The 17790-nt window shown below is 43.2% G+C and overlaps 1 protein-coding gene across 2 annotated transcripts in view; it reads right to left on the bottom strand.

The window, feature by feature from the left end:
• Window positions 1-5662: 5662 nt before the first annotated feature.
• Window positions 5663-17790, bottom strand: part of bbs9 (Bardet-Biedl syndrome 9) — a 169688-nt gene continuing 157560 nt past the window's right edge. The window contains exons 18-19 of one of the 2 annotated variants that reach the window (XM_020615538.1): window positions 9074-9380; window positions 5663-7446 (exon numbers count right to left, since the gene is read on the bottom strand). In XM_020615538.1, the coding sequence (XP_020471194.1) occupies window positions 9079-9380 (302 nt within the window). In that variant the 3' untranslated portion in view covers window positions 5663-7446; window positions 9074-9078. Of the gene's footprint in view, window positions 9381-17790 lie in introns of both variants that reach the window. The other variant, XM_020615539.1, reaches the window with a different exon arrangement.

The following is a 17790-nucleotide window of genomic DNA, read 5'->3' as shown; positions in this document are numbered from 1 at the left end:
CTATATACCGTCTGAAATTAACATGGATCTATTATTGATCCATGAGTACTGCCAGCTACAGGCCCACTGAAATCCCAGGCCCCTGGGCTTCAGTCCAGGAAAGCCCATGCATTAAGTCACCCCTGTTGCTTCCTGAGTTCCCAGTGTTTCTACTCAGGTTTATTTATGCATAAATTGAAAAAGCACATAAAAACTGGAGAGCTACTCTACTTACAGCTTTACAGACGCTTCATTTTTTGTGGGACAAGAACATCCATCATTGTTCTACTGTGCAGTTAGCTCACTGCTGCCCTTCCTGACATCATGGGCCATGTTAGGGTTGCTCGCACACAAAATGAGCGAGCGAGAACAGAATGGACCCAGGTAGCTGGCTTCGGTGCAAACAGTGAGGTTTATTAACAAGTGCTGTACAGTGATATATATATATAGAGAGAGGGACAGGAAGGTTATTGTGGGAGATGACCGGGTGTCGATCAGCGGGAGCAGAAACACAGTCACTGAGTGGAGGGGTGATGATGGGCCGCGCTGCGGACGTAGGACTCACTCCTGGGCTGGTCGAGGTGGAGGTGATGATGGCTGAGGACATAGAAGCATGAAAACAACAGGTTAGAGGACACTGTGCATCGACCTGTGAGGCGGTGGCTGGAAGAGCTGAGTAAATCCAAAAGTCCAGAGGAGAGGTCCATAGAGGAGGAAAGCAGAGATGGTGGGGCAGGACAGAAACTAGAGTAACATATAGAAAGAACAATATGGGTCATGCCTGCACGTTGAGCAGTTTCAATGTACTCCTCCAGAGCCTGTCGTTCGGGTTTGGAAATGTGGAAGAGGCGACTGTTGGGCAAGGTGGCTCCTGGGTACAGGTTGATGGCACAGTCATATGGTCTATGAGGGGGAAGAGAGTCCGTGGCCAGGTGTTTATTGAACACTTGCTGCAGGTCGTGGTAGTCCGGGGGTATGGAAGACAGGTCCAATGGCTCTGGTGGTGTAGCAGAGGAAGAGGAGGTGGGTTGTCCGGCGAGGAGACAGGTCGATGCACAGTCTGGGCTCCACTGGGTGATGGTGCCGGTGGTCCAGTCCATGGTGGGGTTGTGTTGGACCAGCCAGGAGTGACCCAATACCAGTGGTGTATCCGGGACGGAGAAGATGTGGAAGATGATGCCCTCATGGTGGTTGCCGGCGATGGTGAGGCGGAGAGGTGGAGTCCGGTGGGTCAGCAGTCGGCCGTCAATAGCCCGGGTCTCTATCACATGGGGAAGTGGTTCAGCGGTGAGGCCTAGTTGCTCCACCAAGGCCGGGTCCATGAGGTTACCCCCAGCTCCAGAGTCAAGGAGAGCATGGTGGGAGGACGCCTGACCAGCTGTCTCCAGGAGCATGAGGAGGAGGCAGCTAGTACCCAGTCTGGTGGAGGAAGAGGGACGGCTCGTCAGTGTCCCCACTGTCTGTCACTAACTGACAGGCCAGTTTCACAAAGACAGACTCACTATGGCTTAGCAGCAGTCAGACTTTAGATAGCTTCCTAACAGTGGAGGAGGATGCCACTGAGAACCATTCCTTCTGATGTCACATTACAAAAGTTACACATGAAACAACAAATGTTGTTTCACTGTGACTTTAAAGGTCCTTCAAGGCAAACAGTGTGAAACCTATGCCTGCTGACTTCTTACAAAGCCACACCTTTGAGACACAAGAAATGATGGAAGGCTACATATCAGAGGTTCACAACAGCGAGTGGCATCCAGCTTATCAGTTATGAGTTTCACTGTCTATATGTGTGTGACAGCTGTTTTATATCCTGCAGCTGTTGGATGGAGACTAAACCCTTGAATCAGGCAGCAGCAGGGTGGAACTCCACAATACAAACACATGACAATCATGTCATGTAGTTGTTTGCATTTTGAATCCCCATAATTACATAAACTGCAGATATTGTAGAAGCTTATGGAGCTGTGAACTATCTTCTGTACTTTTTCATGAGAGATGAGTGGATGATGGAAACATGAGTAAAGGTGTAAATTAGTTGAGGGTTTGATGTTGTCTATATTTCAGGATGTAAAGAAGTGTTTCTCATATGTCTTTCAGGGGGAGGAGAAGTACTTTGTTAGAGAAGAGGTGAATTATTTTGGAAAGCCTGGGATCTATCACACTCCATACTCTCCTGGTTTTACAAGCTTCTCACAAAGAAGTCGAGCTACGATCTGTTGGTGTCTGTCGCTGTTGTCGGGTTCAGTTTTCAGCTCTGTACCTGCTGCTCTGGACCAGAACATGAGCGCATGCAACAGAGATCCTCCACCTACAGGCAGAAACACAGCATACATGTTCAGGGTGACTTCTTTTAAAGTGGAATGAGGAAACACGTTTCAGGTGAAAAGTCAAATTCACCTGTTTCAAAGGGAAATCAGTATTGGAAGATTCATTCAGACCAACATGTCTGAAACTACAGTGACCTGCAACCGGCAGTATTTCATAGACAGTTTAGCTGCAGTGAAAACAGTGGTCCAGCTGGTGTACAGATCTATCAGAGCGAGGAAACAGATAAGGGTTTCTGCCACCTGTGGACACTACTGACTGATCCAGCCATGCATCTTTGTGAATACCTGGTCATGTAGTGGCTAGTTGGTGATCTACTGTACTGGCTAACATGCTGGTGCTAGTTGGGCTACATTCACATCACAGAAAATATGCTGCATTCTCTATCTTTGCACATAGCAGAAGCAAATATGTTCATGTGCTGTTACCAAGGAAACAAAATATAATTTCTGGTAATTTTCCCCTGGGATCAAAACATGGGATCAGTACTGCTCACACAAAAAAGAAATCCGAGCCACTTAAGTTCCCTGTGGCGGAGGTGAAACACTGCTCAAATCTGCAGCGAGAGTAAAATAATGCAGTAATTATCTGATCCAGTTTGTTTACACCTTAAACCCCGGGAGACAGAAATAAGCTCTGAAATGAAATCCACACGGAGCCGCCTGCTTCTCAGCGTTGACATCCAAGCTCTGTCCAAACTGCTGCGGCCAAGTTACACTTTGACTGTTCAAGTATTGTTGTTTGATATTTTTAAGAGTTGGGTGTGTTTAACCATGTTTGGTGGTTGCTCTCATCAGTGCTGGTTTACTGGACCAAGGCATGAATGGGGGAAGACATTACTGGGGGAGAAAACAAAATCTGGAAAAGTGTTTAAAGATAAATACAGAACACAAAGCAGAGGCTGACTGGATGAAGACAGAGAAACTCTGGAAGAACGAGAAGCAAGTGAGGAAAATGAGATGAGAAAGAGAAAAATGCAGGTGAAGATTTTGTTTTAAGAGGAAAAAAAGACAGGATGATGGAAGAGAAGTGATCCTGGATGTCCATCACATGTCCAATGTCCACTGGCTGTCAGAAGCATAGCATCTACTATGAACCACATTTCCTTTATATTTTAGAGCAGCTTTGCCAACATTTATGTTTGACAAGCACATTACTGAACCTTTATCAGTTACTGAGGTCTATTTTGCAAGAGAAACCCAAGAACAGAAGAACACACAAGCGCACACAAATAGTATCTGAAACTATGAGAAACATTTCTGAAAATTGCCCCGAATTTACATTTTAAAGGTGCGTTAGCTAAGAGTTACACACAATCTGATAAACCAAGTGACAGTGGGACAGGACATGGCGTCTCTCAGCTAGAGCCAGTGTGTGGTTTGTCCGTTCTGACGACTCATCATAGCGGGCTTCACAATACGGGACCAGCTCCTATGTAGATGTAAAAGGCTCATGCTAAGCTAAAGAAAACACAACAATTCTTATTTTCTGGTGATTCCGCATTAAAGAAAACATAACTGTGCATACTATTGCCCATTTTTGCTAATAAATCCTTCTAAATCTTACACACCGCACCTTAAAATGCTCACATTTTCTATATGCAATGCCTTCCTAAAAAAATTCTATTGTCCAAGCCCAATGAATTTTCATGGACTTGATAAAGGTCCTCCAGGCCCACTAGACATTATACAACCATTTCTACAGGTTGAGTAGAAGTGGCCATGGCTAGTAAACTGATTTTGACATCTGTGATGGGTAGGAAGGACCACATTTCGTCAAGAGTGATTCTTCAGGTACTCTATGATTTAATCAGCCTGGTATGACCATCCCTCTGTTGGTGGGTGTGTAACACAGTCTGGGTTTGAACAACCACAAATATTTATTTTTCTGAACAAATATTAAAAAAAAATAATAATCAAACAACATCATGTGCAGCAGTCTGTGGTCCGTGGATGTAGGGACTTTTTTCAGGGTTGGAAATATGGCTAAGGATTTAAAGTTGGACCAAGTAAGTCACTCTGGTGGACCTGTTCCTGAGTTCTTGAAGTAGGTCCCAGACTTCCAGGAACAGTTCCTGTGGGTGGATGAGGGGGCAACAGTGAACTGAAATAGGAACGAATACAGCAGAGACAGGCTGGTAATTTTGCGAGAGCTGATGGATGGAGGAATGGAGTGGTGGGAAATGGAGGGAGAAAGGAAGCAAAAGACACCACTACAAAAGACAGGGTGGGACAGAATGAAATGATGAGAAAGTCTGAAGGAAGAGATGAAGAGAAAAATGATACAGAGGGGAGTTTTGTTAAGGGAGGGGATAAAACCATGGGCAGAGAGAGTGAAATGAAAATGTTTGAATGGCTGAGAAAGACAAACAGTGAAATTGAGAGAGAAAAATGTTTTTGCGGTGGTGAAACTATCTGAAACGCTCCTAAACGTACACACAGTCGGAGCAGCTGCCAAATTAAACAGCAGGAGCTCAGCTTGAGCACGGTTACCCAATCTGCAGCTGACGTCGCACCCAGGACCCAACAGAACAGAGAAAACAGAAACAAACAATCACTTCAAAAGTCAGCAGAGCGAGTCCTGTTGGAGACGTGTAAGAATCGAGCTGCATCTGATGATGGAAGCTCAGAAATGTAGCTACTGTGTCAGAGGGAGGCTCAATGAGCCACAGCTCCTGGCTGCCATGTTAGCCACCGTCTTCCCAGGCCTCAGCAGAGAACCTGATGAGCACAGTGTCGTTATCATCAGTAAAAAAACAAGAACCAGGTTGTAGCCTACTTCTGTGTTTGGTGTCACAGGACGTCATTTATCAAAACCCTTGTGTTGTAACATACAGTGCATACTGTACTCTTAAGGTGCTACAGTACACTTACAGTTTCCTGTGTTCTATACTACAGTAGCTCATATGAAATAACATTATCTCTGAATTTTACCTAATGAGCTAGAGATTTCAGGCAGCAAAGATAACCTCCTGTTCCTGATTAAATCCACTGAAACATCATCATAGCATGAAATTTGTCACACTATCATACACTTACAGTTTCAGCATCGCTGCAGAGGGAAGATGACGCCACGCAGACCTCTGAGGGGAAAATGGCTTTCTACTGGCCGACTGCGTCTTCTGGTGAACATCAGCAGGTTATTTGTCCTGTAGCAGTTTGAATGATCACACCAGAGAATAACGCAGGTGGAGATGATATCACTCAGCCCAGTCGCTCCCATCCACACAAACAGAACAAAAACAGACGAGAAACAGCTGTTTTTTTCCAAACAACTGTTACAATAAACAAAATGACTTGTGGATGATTTATAGTAGTTTATTTTTATTACTAAATATTCCATAACTAGATTGATTTCTCTCCCAGATTCCTCTTCCGGCTGCACATTAAGTTATCGGTTATTTGAAGTGCAGGGCACGTCCTGCTAGTATCAACTGTGGCTATAAAAACAGGCTGAAACAGGAGACTGGTTCATTTGAACCACTAACACAATAGTGCAAAACCTAGTCTATATTACAAACATGTAGGGTAATCTGAAACAGTAGCATGAAGTGAACTCTGTACTATCCTCCTCATCAGCCTATGCCTGTTTAAGTTCGTGTGTTTAATGGAGGGCTAAGAGCTCCACATTTTTTAATTTAAAAGTGAAGGCGAACATACAGGCATGATGCAGACTTGTAGTACAAAGCTGCTGGGATTGTCATTGCTTCAGCTGGCACAGCATCTATGGTGGAAGTCTAAAAGCTTCAAGTCTGGCAGAATTACAGTTTAAAGTTCCTAAATTGTGTTTGAGTGTGTGTGTGTGTGTGTGTGTGGGGGGGGGGTGTCTTACATATAATGGGAAGAAAAATATTTTCTAAGTCTGTAATTCCATATCTCTAGTATCAGAAGATTTGGTTTGTAAACTGTCAACCAAGGACATACAGTATATACTGTAATTGTTTTGTCTGAACCAAAGTGTAATGGTGACTTAATCTCAGTAAGTAACAAAATGGCTTTTGTCTTTCTCAGATCATGTGACTCCATCTTTTATCACATTGTACTTATGAATTATGCTGTAAATCATCCAAGGAGCTAGTAATCCACATTGTAAGCTGCATGTGAAACTCACAACTCTGTAAATGCCAGATCTGTTTTTCAGCAAGTAAAACCTTTTTTTTTTTATCTATTCTTTTATTGTTGGATATTTTCTCACTGCCCTCTGCTGGTATCTAACCACACAGATGGGTTTGGATCTGTCTCTCAGTTTTCCACCTCCACCCCAACAGTAGAACAAAGTACAGTTGACAAAGGCAGTAACATCTTTCTTCAACCCGTGTCTGTGATAAACTGGATAATCCACAGAACACAGTGTAAACAGTTTCCATTGGAACTACTTTGTACAGAGGAAACAGTCCCTAACAAACCTGTTTACAACACAAGCTCACCATTCAACATTTCAAATTGTGAACACAACAAACAAAACTGTTGCTGGGATGAGAGCAGAAATCACCACATGCACAGACAAAAAAACGACCTATCCCCATGTGCTTATTTGCTGCTCATGGACTCTGTTCTTCCTCCTGCTCTGCTAACAATCACCCCACAGTAACTTATCGTATCAGACCAGATGGAGCTGGTTAAATACGCTGCTGATGTTATAGATGACATAGGTGAAGCAGAGCGTGTGCATCATCCAGCCTCCCCTTCACAGAATGAGCAGGACAGGCTTCAGGTGTTAGACTTGCCCTGCAGCTGCTCTTCCAACCTGTTTTTTCCAGAAACACCCTGTTGCTTTCCACCATACAAGAACAGTATCAGGTTCGAGCCCACAGCACCAAGTATGTGTCTGTCAGCGGCTGCATGTCCTTGAATGTCCCAGATTTGAAGAAGAAAACTGCCTGGAGGAGGTGAGAGGGAGTGGTGCTGCTGGCTGCAGGATGTGGCCTTGATTTACCCGGAAGCAGCGGGGCAGCTGGACGCAGCGGGTGGTTTATTCTTAGCAGTGAGGCGAGGGAGGCTCCAACGAGGCCCGGTGCCACACAAAGGAGGCAGAGGGCACGTCTGACGTCACAGCCAGAAGTGTGTGTGGGCAGGGGTGAGGTTTGGGCATGACTGGGCTTAGATAGGCACAGGGCTGTGGGTTCAACTGCTGCCGAGGCTAGACGAAGAAGACGAGGAGGAAAGAGAGAGTCAGCGTAATGTCTGAGGGGAGGAGGTGGACTTTGCCTTTGTCCTCACTCGCCATGGGCTCAGACCTGACCACAGTCATTCCGCACACACTCACCAAAATGACTGTGGTAGTGTCGCTCAGCAGCAGCAGTGTGTGTGTGTGTGTGTGTGTGTGTGTGTGTGTGAGAGAGAGGATCGGCTTTTACTAGGCGATGTACATACACATCGAGGGGGAAACTGCTTTGCTACTGAAATATGCAGCCTTGACTGACAGCATTTACATGTAAATCAGGGCTCCAGACAAAATAAGTAGCTTATGCACAAACAATGCTCTCACTGTAAGTAGCAGACAAGCAACTGTCATTGCAACGTTTATCTGCAGGTCTGTCCCTCACCCATCTCATGAGGCAAATCTATCGATATTGATCCACACTGACTCTGAGACACATGCGTCATATCCCTGGACCCCTTTTTTACGCTTTGAGTCTATTTTTTTCCTTTGGTGCATTTGAAGTGTAACCATCACAGACAGCTGCTTAAATCAGGTAGATCACCTGTTAGCCTACTTATATATTGTAAACTTATTACTTGAAACTCTTCTGGCAGATCAGGCTCCCGGTGTCGTTGTGAGCTTTCTGGTTTTACTCTGCCCAGTAAAGACAAGGAAATTAATACAATAAATAATTCAGAACATATAAACACTGCTGGTCTCTTGCTGATGAGCCCACATGAAAACTATTTTTTGTCCAGTACATTTCTGCTGTCAGTCAGCCTGGTGAAGAGTGTGCTGTCCTCCTGCTGTCAAACGGCTGTTCTGATGAGAGACACTGCTGGGTGGTCTGAGTCAGTGTGGACTGAGCAGATCAAATACTTAAGTCCCATCGTTCACGTCTAGTGAAGTCCCAGTTTGAAGTTAGTAGCGACTGAAACCCACCATCAATCCTTCTTTAAGTAGTAGGCTGCTAGTAAGTTTAGCCCAACATGAGCTGGGACCAGCAGGCGAGTGAGAGATGAACTGTGCATGAAGTTCAACACAGGACACCAAAAAGCCAAAACTCTTTTTCAGAACAAAAACAGCAAAGCACGTGCACAGTGTCATACGTTTATACTTCAACTGACATATAATAGCCTAATCATCATCATCAGTGTCTTCATGTTGGCTGTCAGGCTACAGAACACTACAGTAAAAAAATAAAAAGAGGTACAAACTTGTGATTTTACAAACAAATGATTTTCCTATATACTGTGTTCCATAAGTTTCCCTCTCTCTGAATGTCATTATAAATACAGGCTACACATATTGGACGGTAAGGGTGTTCAAAATAATTTATGAAATACAGATTCTTTTGCATTATGAAGTAAAACAGAGGTGGTTCCACCATTTGAGAGACTTCATTAGTCTGGAGCCCTGTAAATGTATATTCAGGCTGCGTAAATGAACGTATGTGTGGTGTCAACATTTGTGACCGTGTATATGTTTACATGTACACTGTCTATACATATACAGTCTTTATATGCATGAGACCCTGTGTGTGTATGTGAATGCTGTTTAGATGTGTCTTGTGTTTTGTTTATGAGTGTGTCTGTGTGCATCCTGTGTGAACTTAGTGCACTACCCCTGTCAGCCCTCTCCAGCCTCTGGCTCCTTCTTCTTCTCTTTTACTTTTGCAGAAGACTTCATGGACACTTTCTTGTCCCATGGCTCCTTGCTGGCCTCCTTCTCTTCCTTCTCCTTCTTCTCCTTGGAGAAGGATGATTCTTTCTTGAAGTCTTTTTTCACCTCCTCCCTGGGATCTCTGGCCTCTTTGTGTGGATCCTTCTTTGACTCCTCTTTGACAGGCTCCTCTGCACCTCCTGCTACTTCTTTCACTGTGGCCTCCGATGGCTCCTCAGACATGTCCATTTTCTCTCTGGAGTCCTTATCTGGATGAAAAATGAGAACGAAAGATCATTAATGCACACACCTCCACACACAACCAGTTGTCTTATTTTTTCATTTTCCATCCATCCACCAGGTAAACCTGCCTCTCTGTGAGGGCTGTGGGGAGGTTGGAGCCTCTCTCAGCTGACACTGAGTGAGAGAAGGTGATGTACCTTAGACCAACTAGATTTCGTATTAGGTAGGTAGATACTTTATTGATCCCTCAATGGGGAAATTTCAGTGTTTCAGCAGCAATTGAGAACAAACAACATAACACCATGAGAAACAAACACCACACACATATCTTGATAAACAAATTTCAGTACCTCAAGTAGCAATAGAGAACAGACAGCATAACACCATGAGAACAAGCAGCTCCAAGACTCAGCTGGTTAAACCTCCTGCTCCATAGTCACTCTGTTTAAATGGAGCCACAGCTACACTGGCATTTAAAAGTGAAGTGTCACAGATAACTGTGTCTGAGCAGCTATGTTTTATTCGTCGATCCTAAAATGTGAGGTGGGTGACTTTACACTTATTCACTCTTGAGAGTGTTTATTAAAGAAAACGTGGTTACCTTTCAGCTCATTCATTTGGATAGAGTGTCAAAGCAGCCAAAATGATGACTTTTTCAGATTTTGCCAGCTTAGTGTGGATGTGGTTTAAAGAGTTTGTCCTGTGTTGAGACTTTCTAGTTACAGTGTAAACCTGGCAAATGTCTAGCGATGACAAAACTCTAAACAACTTGGTCAGAAACACACAAAAGACAGAAACATTAGCATCATTGCTAAGAAGCTGAATATATCTACATGACGTTGGCAACATTTTAACATGCTTCTTCTTCGTCTCTGAGTTTTTTTCCCCCCACATTAAGCCAGTATTTGTCTCACCCAAAAACTGTGGCTACCAGAGTGGATGAACTTCAAAATGCATTTTTGTGTGTACAGGGAAAACTGGGCTCTTGTAAAGCCTGCACAGTCACGGTCACGGGCTGTGCGGCAATACAGTTAAGAGGATGAAGACACATTTTCTTGCCTTTTACATTAGGTAAATTAAGCCAACCACACAGGATACTGTACACTGCCATTGTCCTGTAATTAAATAGACAGATGCTCGATTGAACCCGAGGGAAATTCAGGTATCCAGTAGCAACAGCACTGATTACCAAGATCACAGCACCTAAAGCCTAAGGTTAAAATATGAAAAATAAACATAAAAATAAGAACACTGGAACACACAGACCTGTATCGAGTATGTTGGCCTTATCTGACAATTTGTAGTAAGCGCAGCAGTCGGGCTCTGACTGAATCGGTCTGTTGTCTCAGGTTGTCTGGCTTTATGTGGATGGAGTCGCTGTCTCCAAAAAACAGACTGTGCTGGTGGAGGATTAAAGGCTGTGGTCACAAAGTTCATAAGCCACAGGCTGTCTTTGACAAAGTATGACTTCAGGTGTGTTGTCAGTTCACCAGTGGAGAAAATGAAGATTAAGTGACGTTTCACATTTAGCTGGGTCTTGACGCTACACACTACACCCTCAGAGGTCTTTAGCATCAAGACAAATTGAGCGACAACATCACCTGTCGCATGACAAAAGACCCCACTTAGCCAAAGTACCCTCCACCCACCCCTGCCAAACACACACACTCTCTGCAGCCCCACCTTCTCCAGATTGGACTGGCTCTCTGATAAGATGATAATGAGACCGTTGTCTGCCAACAATGAGACACACTTCTTATCTCCATGAGAACAGAGAGGGTTTAGAGACTGGAGACTGCAGCCTGGTATCTCACAGTGTGTGTGTGTGTGTGAGGAGACAGCAGACTGAGAACAACCTCTAAAACTGTCTGTGTCTATGTGTGTACGTGGAGGCTACTGACTACAAAGTGTGTGTGTTCCCAGACTCCACTCTAATCAGATGGCTCATCGTCTGGGTCTCAGAGAGAACGACTCGAGTCAAGTGTGTGTTGTGTGTGTGTGGGGCTGGCAGACAAGTGCCATAAACACTTCTAAAGTAAGAAACCCACTGAAATGCTCAGACAATTTTGTTTTTATAACAAAGTGTAGACATGCTGCCTGCTGATCAAAGGGTTTAGCATCAGTTTTGAAGGTTCGATTTGTCAAATGACCAAACTCAAAACTAAAATGAATTCTGCATCTAAGCCAAAGTCATAGCAGGGCCTTCAGTGAGGACTAAAGGTTTTCAGATTCAGTCATTTTCCTAATGACTAGAATCAACAGTATTCTAGCCTGCATAGTGAGGTTTGCAGTTCAAAGCTGGTATTTAGGGATCATTTCAAGTCTTTTGTTTCTGAGTCTGCACACACACAGGATGGAGGGTGAAACAAACACATTAACTGTATATACAGGTTAAATTCAAGGCCAGTGGGTACAGGATTTTAGAGTTCACAGTTTAAGTGTGTGTTTACATGCACTTAAGTAACGAGGGTACTCAGAAAAATCAGCAGGCGGGTAATCTGAGAACGTTTTTTCTGGCTACCATATGTCTACATATACTGTATATGTAGCAGATCAGTTACCAGATTTCTACACTTTACCCAGAATTATTCTGTAAGCATGGATCACAGATTCAAACTGTACCGTGACAGAAGATGCTACTTCCTGCCTTCTTTCTTTTTGCTGTTTGAGAGCAGAGCGACAGCACAGTGGGAGATAGAATGGCACTCCTTCTCACAGACTGAATGTAACAAATACTCAAATGTTCAGTCACGGAAACTGACTTATGAAGACTGGTGTTAGTTTGCAGTTTACAGATTTATTTTAAATATGAAGACACAAGACTCCATGATGTCTCCATTCACTCAGCCATTCCACTCCACTCCACTTCTTTCCCTGTCTGCAGTCTTTTGTCATGCACATGTGCACTTGTAAAAAGCCAAAAAGTCCAATAAATACACCGATAAAACAGGTTTCTCTAATTCCCTGCACCGATTAAAGAAACCAGGTTTCTTGTTTACATGAAAATGAAGAAATTAGTTTACTGAAGAAAGCTGAATGTCAGCTGGTTATTTAACCGCTAACTGAGGACGCTCCAGTGTGTTATTTTCCCTACAGACGCTTGTCTGCTCACTCAACCCAGGGCAAATAACTCCATCACCTCAAAACTGCAACAGTAAACACAGACGGGAGTTAAATACATTTACATTTGCACCATCAACGTGAACATACTCACTCTGTTTCCAGCACACATAGGGGGTTTCCCATTGTAGGAACCCACCAAAACGTGTGGTGCCAAGTAACGCTTGCCATGGGTTCTGCATTTTTTCCACTACAGCGTGCCCATTTTGTTCTGGGAGCTAAATACTACTGTCTATTCAGATTAACACTGATAGTAAATCTGTGACTTTGGCTGCTGACACACTCTGCTCTGATGGTCATTTTTGCAGGTCAAACCCTTCTCTGCTTCATGTCAAAGGTCAGCGGCCCTCGCCTCTATTGCTTGTTGTTACAGCACAAGTACGACCTAAAGGTGAACAGGGTGGCCTCACAGGGCTCCTGCCTATTTATGGTGATTTTATCACTGTTATCATTTTGTGATTTAGTAAATAACACACTTTGCAAACATGTCATGTAATCCAGTATTTAAGTCTGTTCAGCTAAAAATAAAATGTTATCATGTCTCCTGGTGGTGTCTCGACTTCAGGTAGATTTGGCTTTTATTTGTCCAGGTTTTGAGTTATCAATCAGGTTTCAATGCTGTGAGCACTACAAATGGATTTCATTCACCTCCATTGTATCTGGGTGGAGGCAAAAACCGCAGAGAAGGATGCTATCTGTTCAGCTTTCTGCATGACTAGGCAACATTAATAATTTGCAATTTGAGTGGGTCAGTCCTTTAACTTCTCTGGGCTGAATGGTCTCAAGGAATGGCCCTGTGCAGCTGTGTGGTGTTAGAAACCTTCAGTCCAGAAAACCTGCGTCTATTTTTACACTAATTGAATAAATGCAAAATTAACTTGTCAGGGCTGTGATCAAAAACTGTGAATCACCTGAAGTATGTTTCCACACTGCATTTTCTTTTTGCCCATCATATATATTTACACTTATAATTTTGCTATAAGCCAATAAGAGACAATGACCAGTAAAGAGCTGGAAAATTGCAAAATAATCCCAGTGATTAGTTGACTGAAGGATGGCAACAGTACATTAAAGTGAGAAAAATGGTCAAGCAAAAGATTCTCTATTCTTAGACCCTGCACATAAATATAATGCACTGAAAAATGATTGTTATTGTTACTTTTTGCTCGTGTTGTAGTTTTGTGGTGCTGAATGGACAGCTCCTGGACAGATGCATGCTTCTCTGGAGTTACTGCAAAATTGTTTTTGTTTTTGTTATTGGAGTGGTTTTTGTTGTCAGTCATTCATCTACATCTCAGATTTTGATTACAGAAGTTTCAAACGTACACCTCTTTTGGCTCCTTCGATCACCGGTCCTCACTTGCTACCTCATTCTCTGAGGTGGCTGAATGGTCTTCAGTCTTGTTACTGTGGCTGAGTTTTGAGTTCAATGATTTTGCACAGTGGCTCTTATCAAAATGCAGATGAAAATGAAGTGAATGGTGAATATGATGTCTGATGGAAAAGATACAGGACACTGTCATGTAGGACCCTGGATAAAAAAAACAAAAACAGACCAGATCTGTGACAATGTTCTCTGCACTTGTCGACAACATTTTCAAGCTCCCAGGGAAGCTAACATATCCGTCCCCCTCCCATTAAACAAGTAGGAAATTAAAGTGTGTGAGAGCCAGGTCCTTGGGGGCGCAGTAGCTGAGGGTGGATAAACATTGACAGTGTAAGACAAGATGGCAGCTTCTCTCCTGTATGGAAATCCAGAGGGGTCAGGTCACATCTTGTCAGTCTACTACTTCAACAAACTAACAAAGTGGAAGTCTGTAGACTAAACAGAGCAGAGGCCAGTGCTCTGCGTCGAGCTGAGCGACCGGAAACGAAGTGACACTAAGCCCTTTTCACATGGGACCGGAGCTACGTAGAAGTGTCTGGTGGTTTTCATCAGGAGTACCACAATCCGCAGCCATTTAATCCCATGTGAATCTGCTACAGCCATCAGTTTGACAAGAAACCATAGGTAACAAAGTTCCTCATGTTGCACATTGTTCACTTCAGTGTCGTCCTTAAGGGAATCCATCTATTATTGTATTGTTCCCCAAGTTACTGAGGAGGTGTTTCATTTTCAGGAACACAGCCCATGCCGAGGCTGCCTGGTGTAATGACATGATTGCACTTGTGTATTTTGTTAGTTTTGTGTAATTGATTCTGTGAGGTATTTGGTTGTGTGTCTGTTCCAACCCTAGTTTGGGTTTCCATGTTTCCATATTCATTTTAGAATCTTTTATATTGACCAGAGATGGTTTATTAGTCTATTGTGGTAACTTCACTTCAACTCTATGATTATTTTTTGTCATGGAATCAAGTTCTGTCTATATGTATTACTCAGGTTTGGGTTTGTGGTTGCCAGTTCAAATCCCACGGTAAACTGTGGATGGGAAAAGTGAATGAGTAATGCTCAGTGGACACCCAGCTCGGTGGTTGCAGCGGGCAGCTCCCAGTGTGGAAATGAGGCTGGAAAAGAGCACGAAGCTGAACTGACTTTCTGGAAAGATCATGATTGATTTTCTCTATGTTAATGTGCAGCTGTCATTTTGGCCAAGTTTCCTTTAAAAACAGCTCTTTGAATTTGGACTTCATTCATAGTTAAACTTCACTTTATTTATTTTAAATAAGAAATAAGTAAAACATATGTATCTCAGAAATAATACTAACTCCATCTATACCGCTTCTCCCTGAATAGGGTAGTGGTGGCGAGGGGCTGGAGTCAATCCCAGCTGATAGTGTGCGAGAGCATGCAAACTCAAACTCAAACCTGGAACCTTCTTGCTGTGACGTGGCAGCGTTAGACAAAAAACATAAAAAGACATTGTTACCTCACAGAACTAAAGCTACTAGGGCTCTAGCCAAATGCATGATGGGATGCCATAAGCTATTTAAAGAATGGACACTTTTCTCACTAGAAAATGAGAAGCTGCATAACAGTATAGTTCTACTGATGGTTTTCCATTATTTCAGGTTTTATATGTTCCTTTTTCTTTTGGGGTAAGTTAAGTAACATAGTGGATATTTTTGGATGTGTTTGTCAAGTCTGGTTTTACAGTATGTATACATACAGTATTCAGGTATACATATATCAAAATGTGCAAATTTGTCTACCTGACATGTTTTGTTCCATTAAATTATCTCATATTATCTCAGTACCTACATCATCCTACAACACTTCCACACTGCTCTGACCCCAGCAATGACACTCTTCATCTTCCACTGGAGTTTATAGGGCAACACTTGTTTGTTCCTTGTGGAACAAAAACAAAAACCACAGCAATAAAAGTCAGCGTGCTGATTAAATAAGGTGAGTGACACTATCTGCACTACGTTCAAAGCCTAAATGTTCCCCCAGGATTCATGCCTTAGAGGTGGATCGTGGTGTTGCATTCATCTGCAGGCAGCCGTAGTCAAAATAAAGGTGGCTGCACAGATCGCCTGCATCTGAACTAACCATCATGCAGAAGACTGTAGCTGAGACCTGGTGATTTACAGGATTCATGCTGTAAAATGTGTGCATGCGAATGTGTGTGTGAAAGAGAGAGGGGCTCTGCCAAAGATTGACTGATTGGATCTGTGGTGTAGTCTGTGTCTGGGAGTGTGTATGCCTACAGAGATCGTTGATGCCTGTCCTGTGAGTTCATGAGGGTCGGACAGGACGAACGAATTAACGACCCATGATGTTACTGTTGGTGCTACACTGCCTGTTGGAATTAATTTCACTACTTTGGGACTGTATGTGATCATGTGGGGGAAGACGCAGCGACCACCGGTTGGATTTACTGACCTTGGAGCTACTTGAAAGGGAGTGACGTTTCCAATACTCGGTAAGTTTAGAAAAACAGACGGTGCATGTCTGTTAACGGTAATGAGATGTTGTACAAAGGAAATAACAGGCATGTGGTCAGAAAAGAAAGCATCACTTATAACAATATTAGAGACAGATTGTCCACAGGACTAAATCAAATCCAGAGTATTCCCATGCACTTGTGTGGAACAAGACACGACTATACAGAGTTAAAAGAGTCAATAATGTTAAGAAACTCCTTGACCAACAGCTCAGTAGGACAGTAGACGTGAATATTAAAATCCCCAACGTTAAGCGCCCTATCATATTCGGCCATAAAGTCAGAAAACTCATCCCACAAAATTCTCGTTAATCCGTGTTTGGGTAGTTGGGAGATTACTGCACACACGATTAGCCAAAAGCCATCCAGTTCAAGCACATTCAAATCAAAGCTGAGATTGGAAGATGACGGCAAAAGATGAGTCTATGATGAGTGATAATGACCATTGGAAGGCATGACAAAACTCAAATCAGCTCTTCATTTTGCAGTGCAAATTAATAATAATAATATAATCACCTTTATTTGGCCAAGTATGTTACACGCAAGGAATTTGTTTCCAGTACAGAACCGAGGCAGCCATCTGCGGCGCCAACTCAACCGATGGCTCTAACAGTTGGGGGCAACAGGGGGTGCCCAAGGACACTTCGACATGTGGACTGGAGGCACTGAGATTTGAACCTTCAACCTTCTGGTTGGAAGACAACTGCTCTACAAGTTCACAGCCTTTCTCTGACGGCTGCTGGATTGTATGATGAGAAATGTTGGAAACCACTAACAAAAGACAGCACAGGTGAAGGAGGAAAGTGCAGGTTTGTCTACACAAATTACAACAAACAAGTCATCAAAACAGTTTATAATACTGCTAATGTTGCAAAAAGATGTGATGAGGTGTAAGAGAGTGAGAAGGAGCTTGACAGCGCATGGACAGGCAGTATTTATTACTATTCCTGGTATGAAATGTGCTGTTGAAGCTTAGCAGACCTGCCCAGCGATGTGTGTGTTTGCAGACCACGAACAGCACAGCTAAGAGTGTGAAACTGAACCCTGGGTTACACCACCCATGGAGCGCTCCACACATACTCAGACATTTCAGGAAAAACAGATATTTACTTTATGTGCAAATGGGAACTCAGGCACATACACACACTTGCTCACACTGGTTATTACTGCAGCTTGCCTCTCAGGGTGATGATGGAGAATGTCCTCGCCAACCGTGGCAAAGTTTCTCATGTAGAGTGGAGCAGAGAAGATGGAGCAAGACTAAATTTGAATCCAGGATCAAATACATTTATAAAATCTGGGCCCATTGGAGTCATTTACTGAGCTTAAATAATTTTTGTTTCCAGGTCATACATAACTAAACTGAAAGCATCAACTGAGACCTGTAATCACCTGTTTGTTACTGACAAAGCAGTAGAACTATAGGTTT

This window comes from Monopterus albus, unplaced genomic scaffold (assembly GCF_001952655.1).
Source record: "Monopterus albus unplaced genomic scaffold, M_albus_1.0 scaffold166.1, whole genome shotgun sequence".
Taxonomy (NCBI): Eukaryota; Metazoa; Chordata; class Actinopteri; order Synbranchiformes; family Synbranchidae; genus Monopterus; species Monopterus albus.
This window is presented reverse-complemented; position numbering and strand designations above follow the sequence as displayed.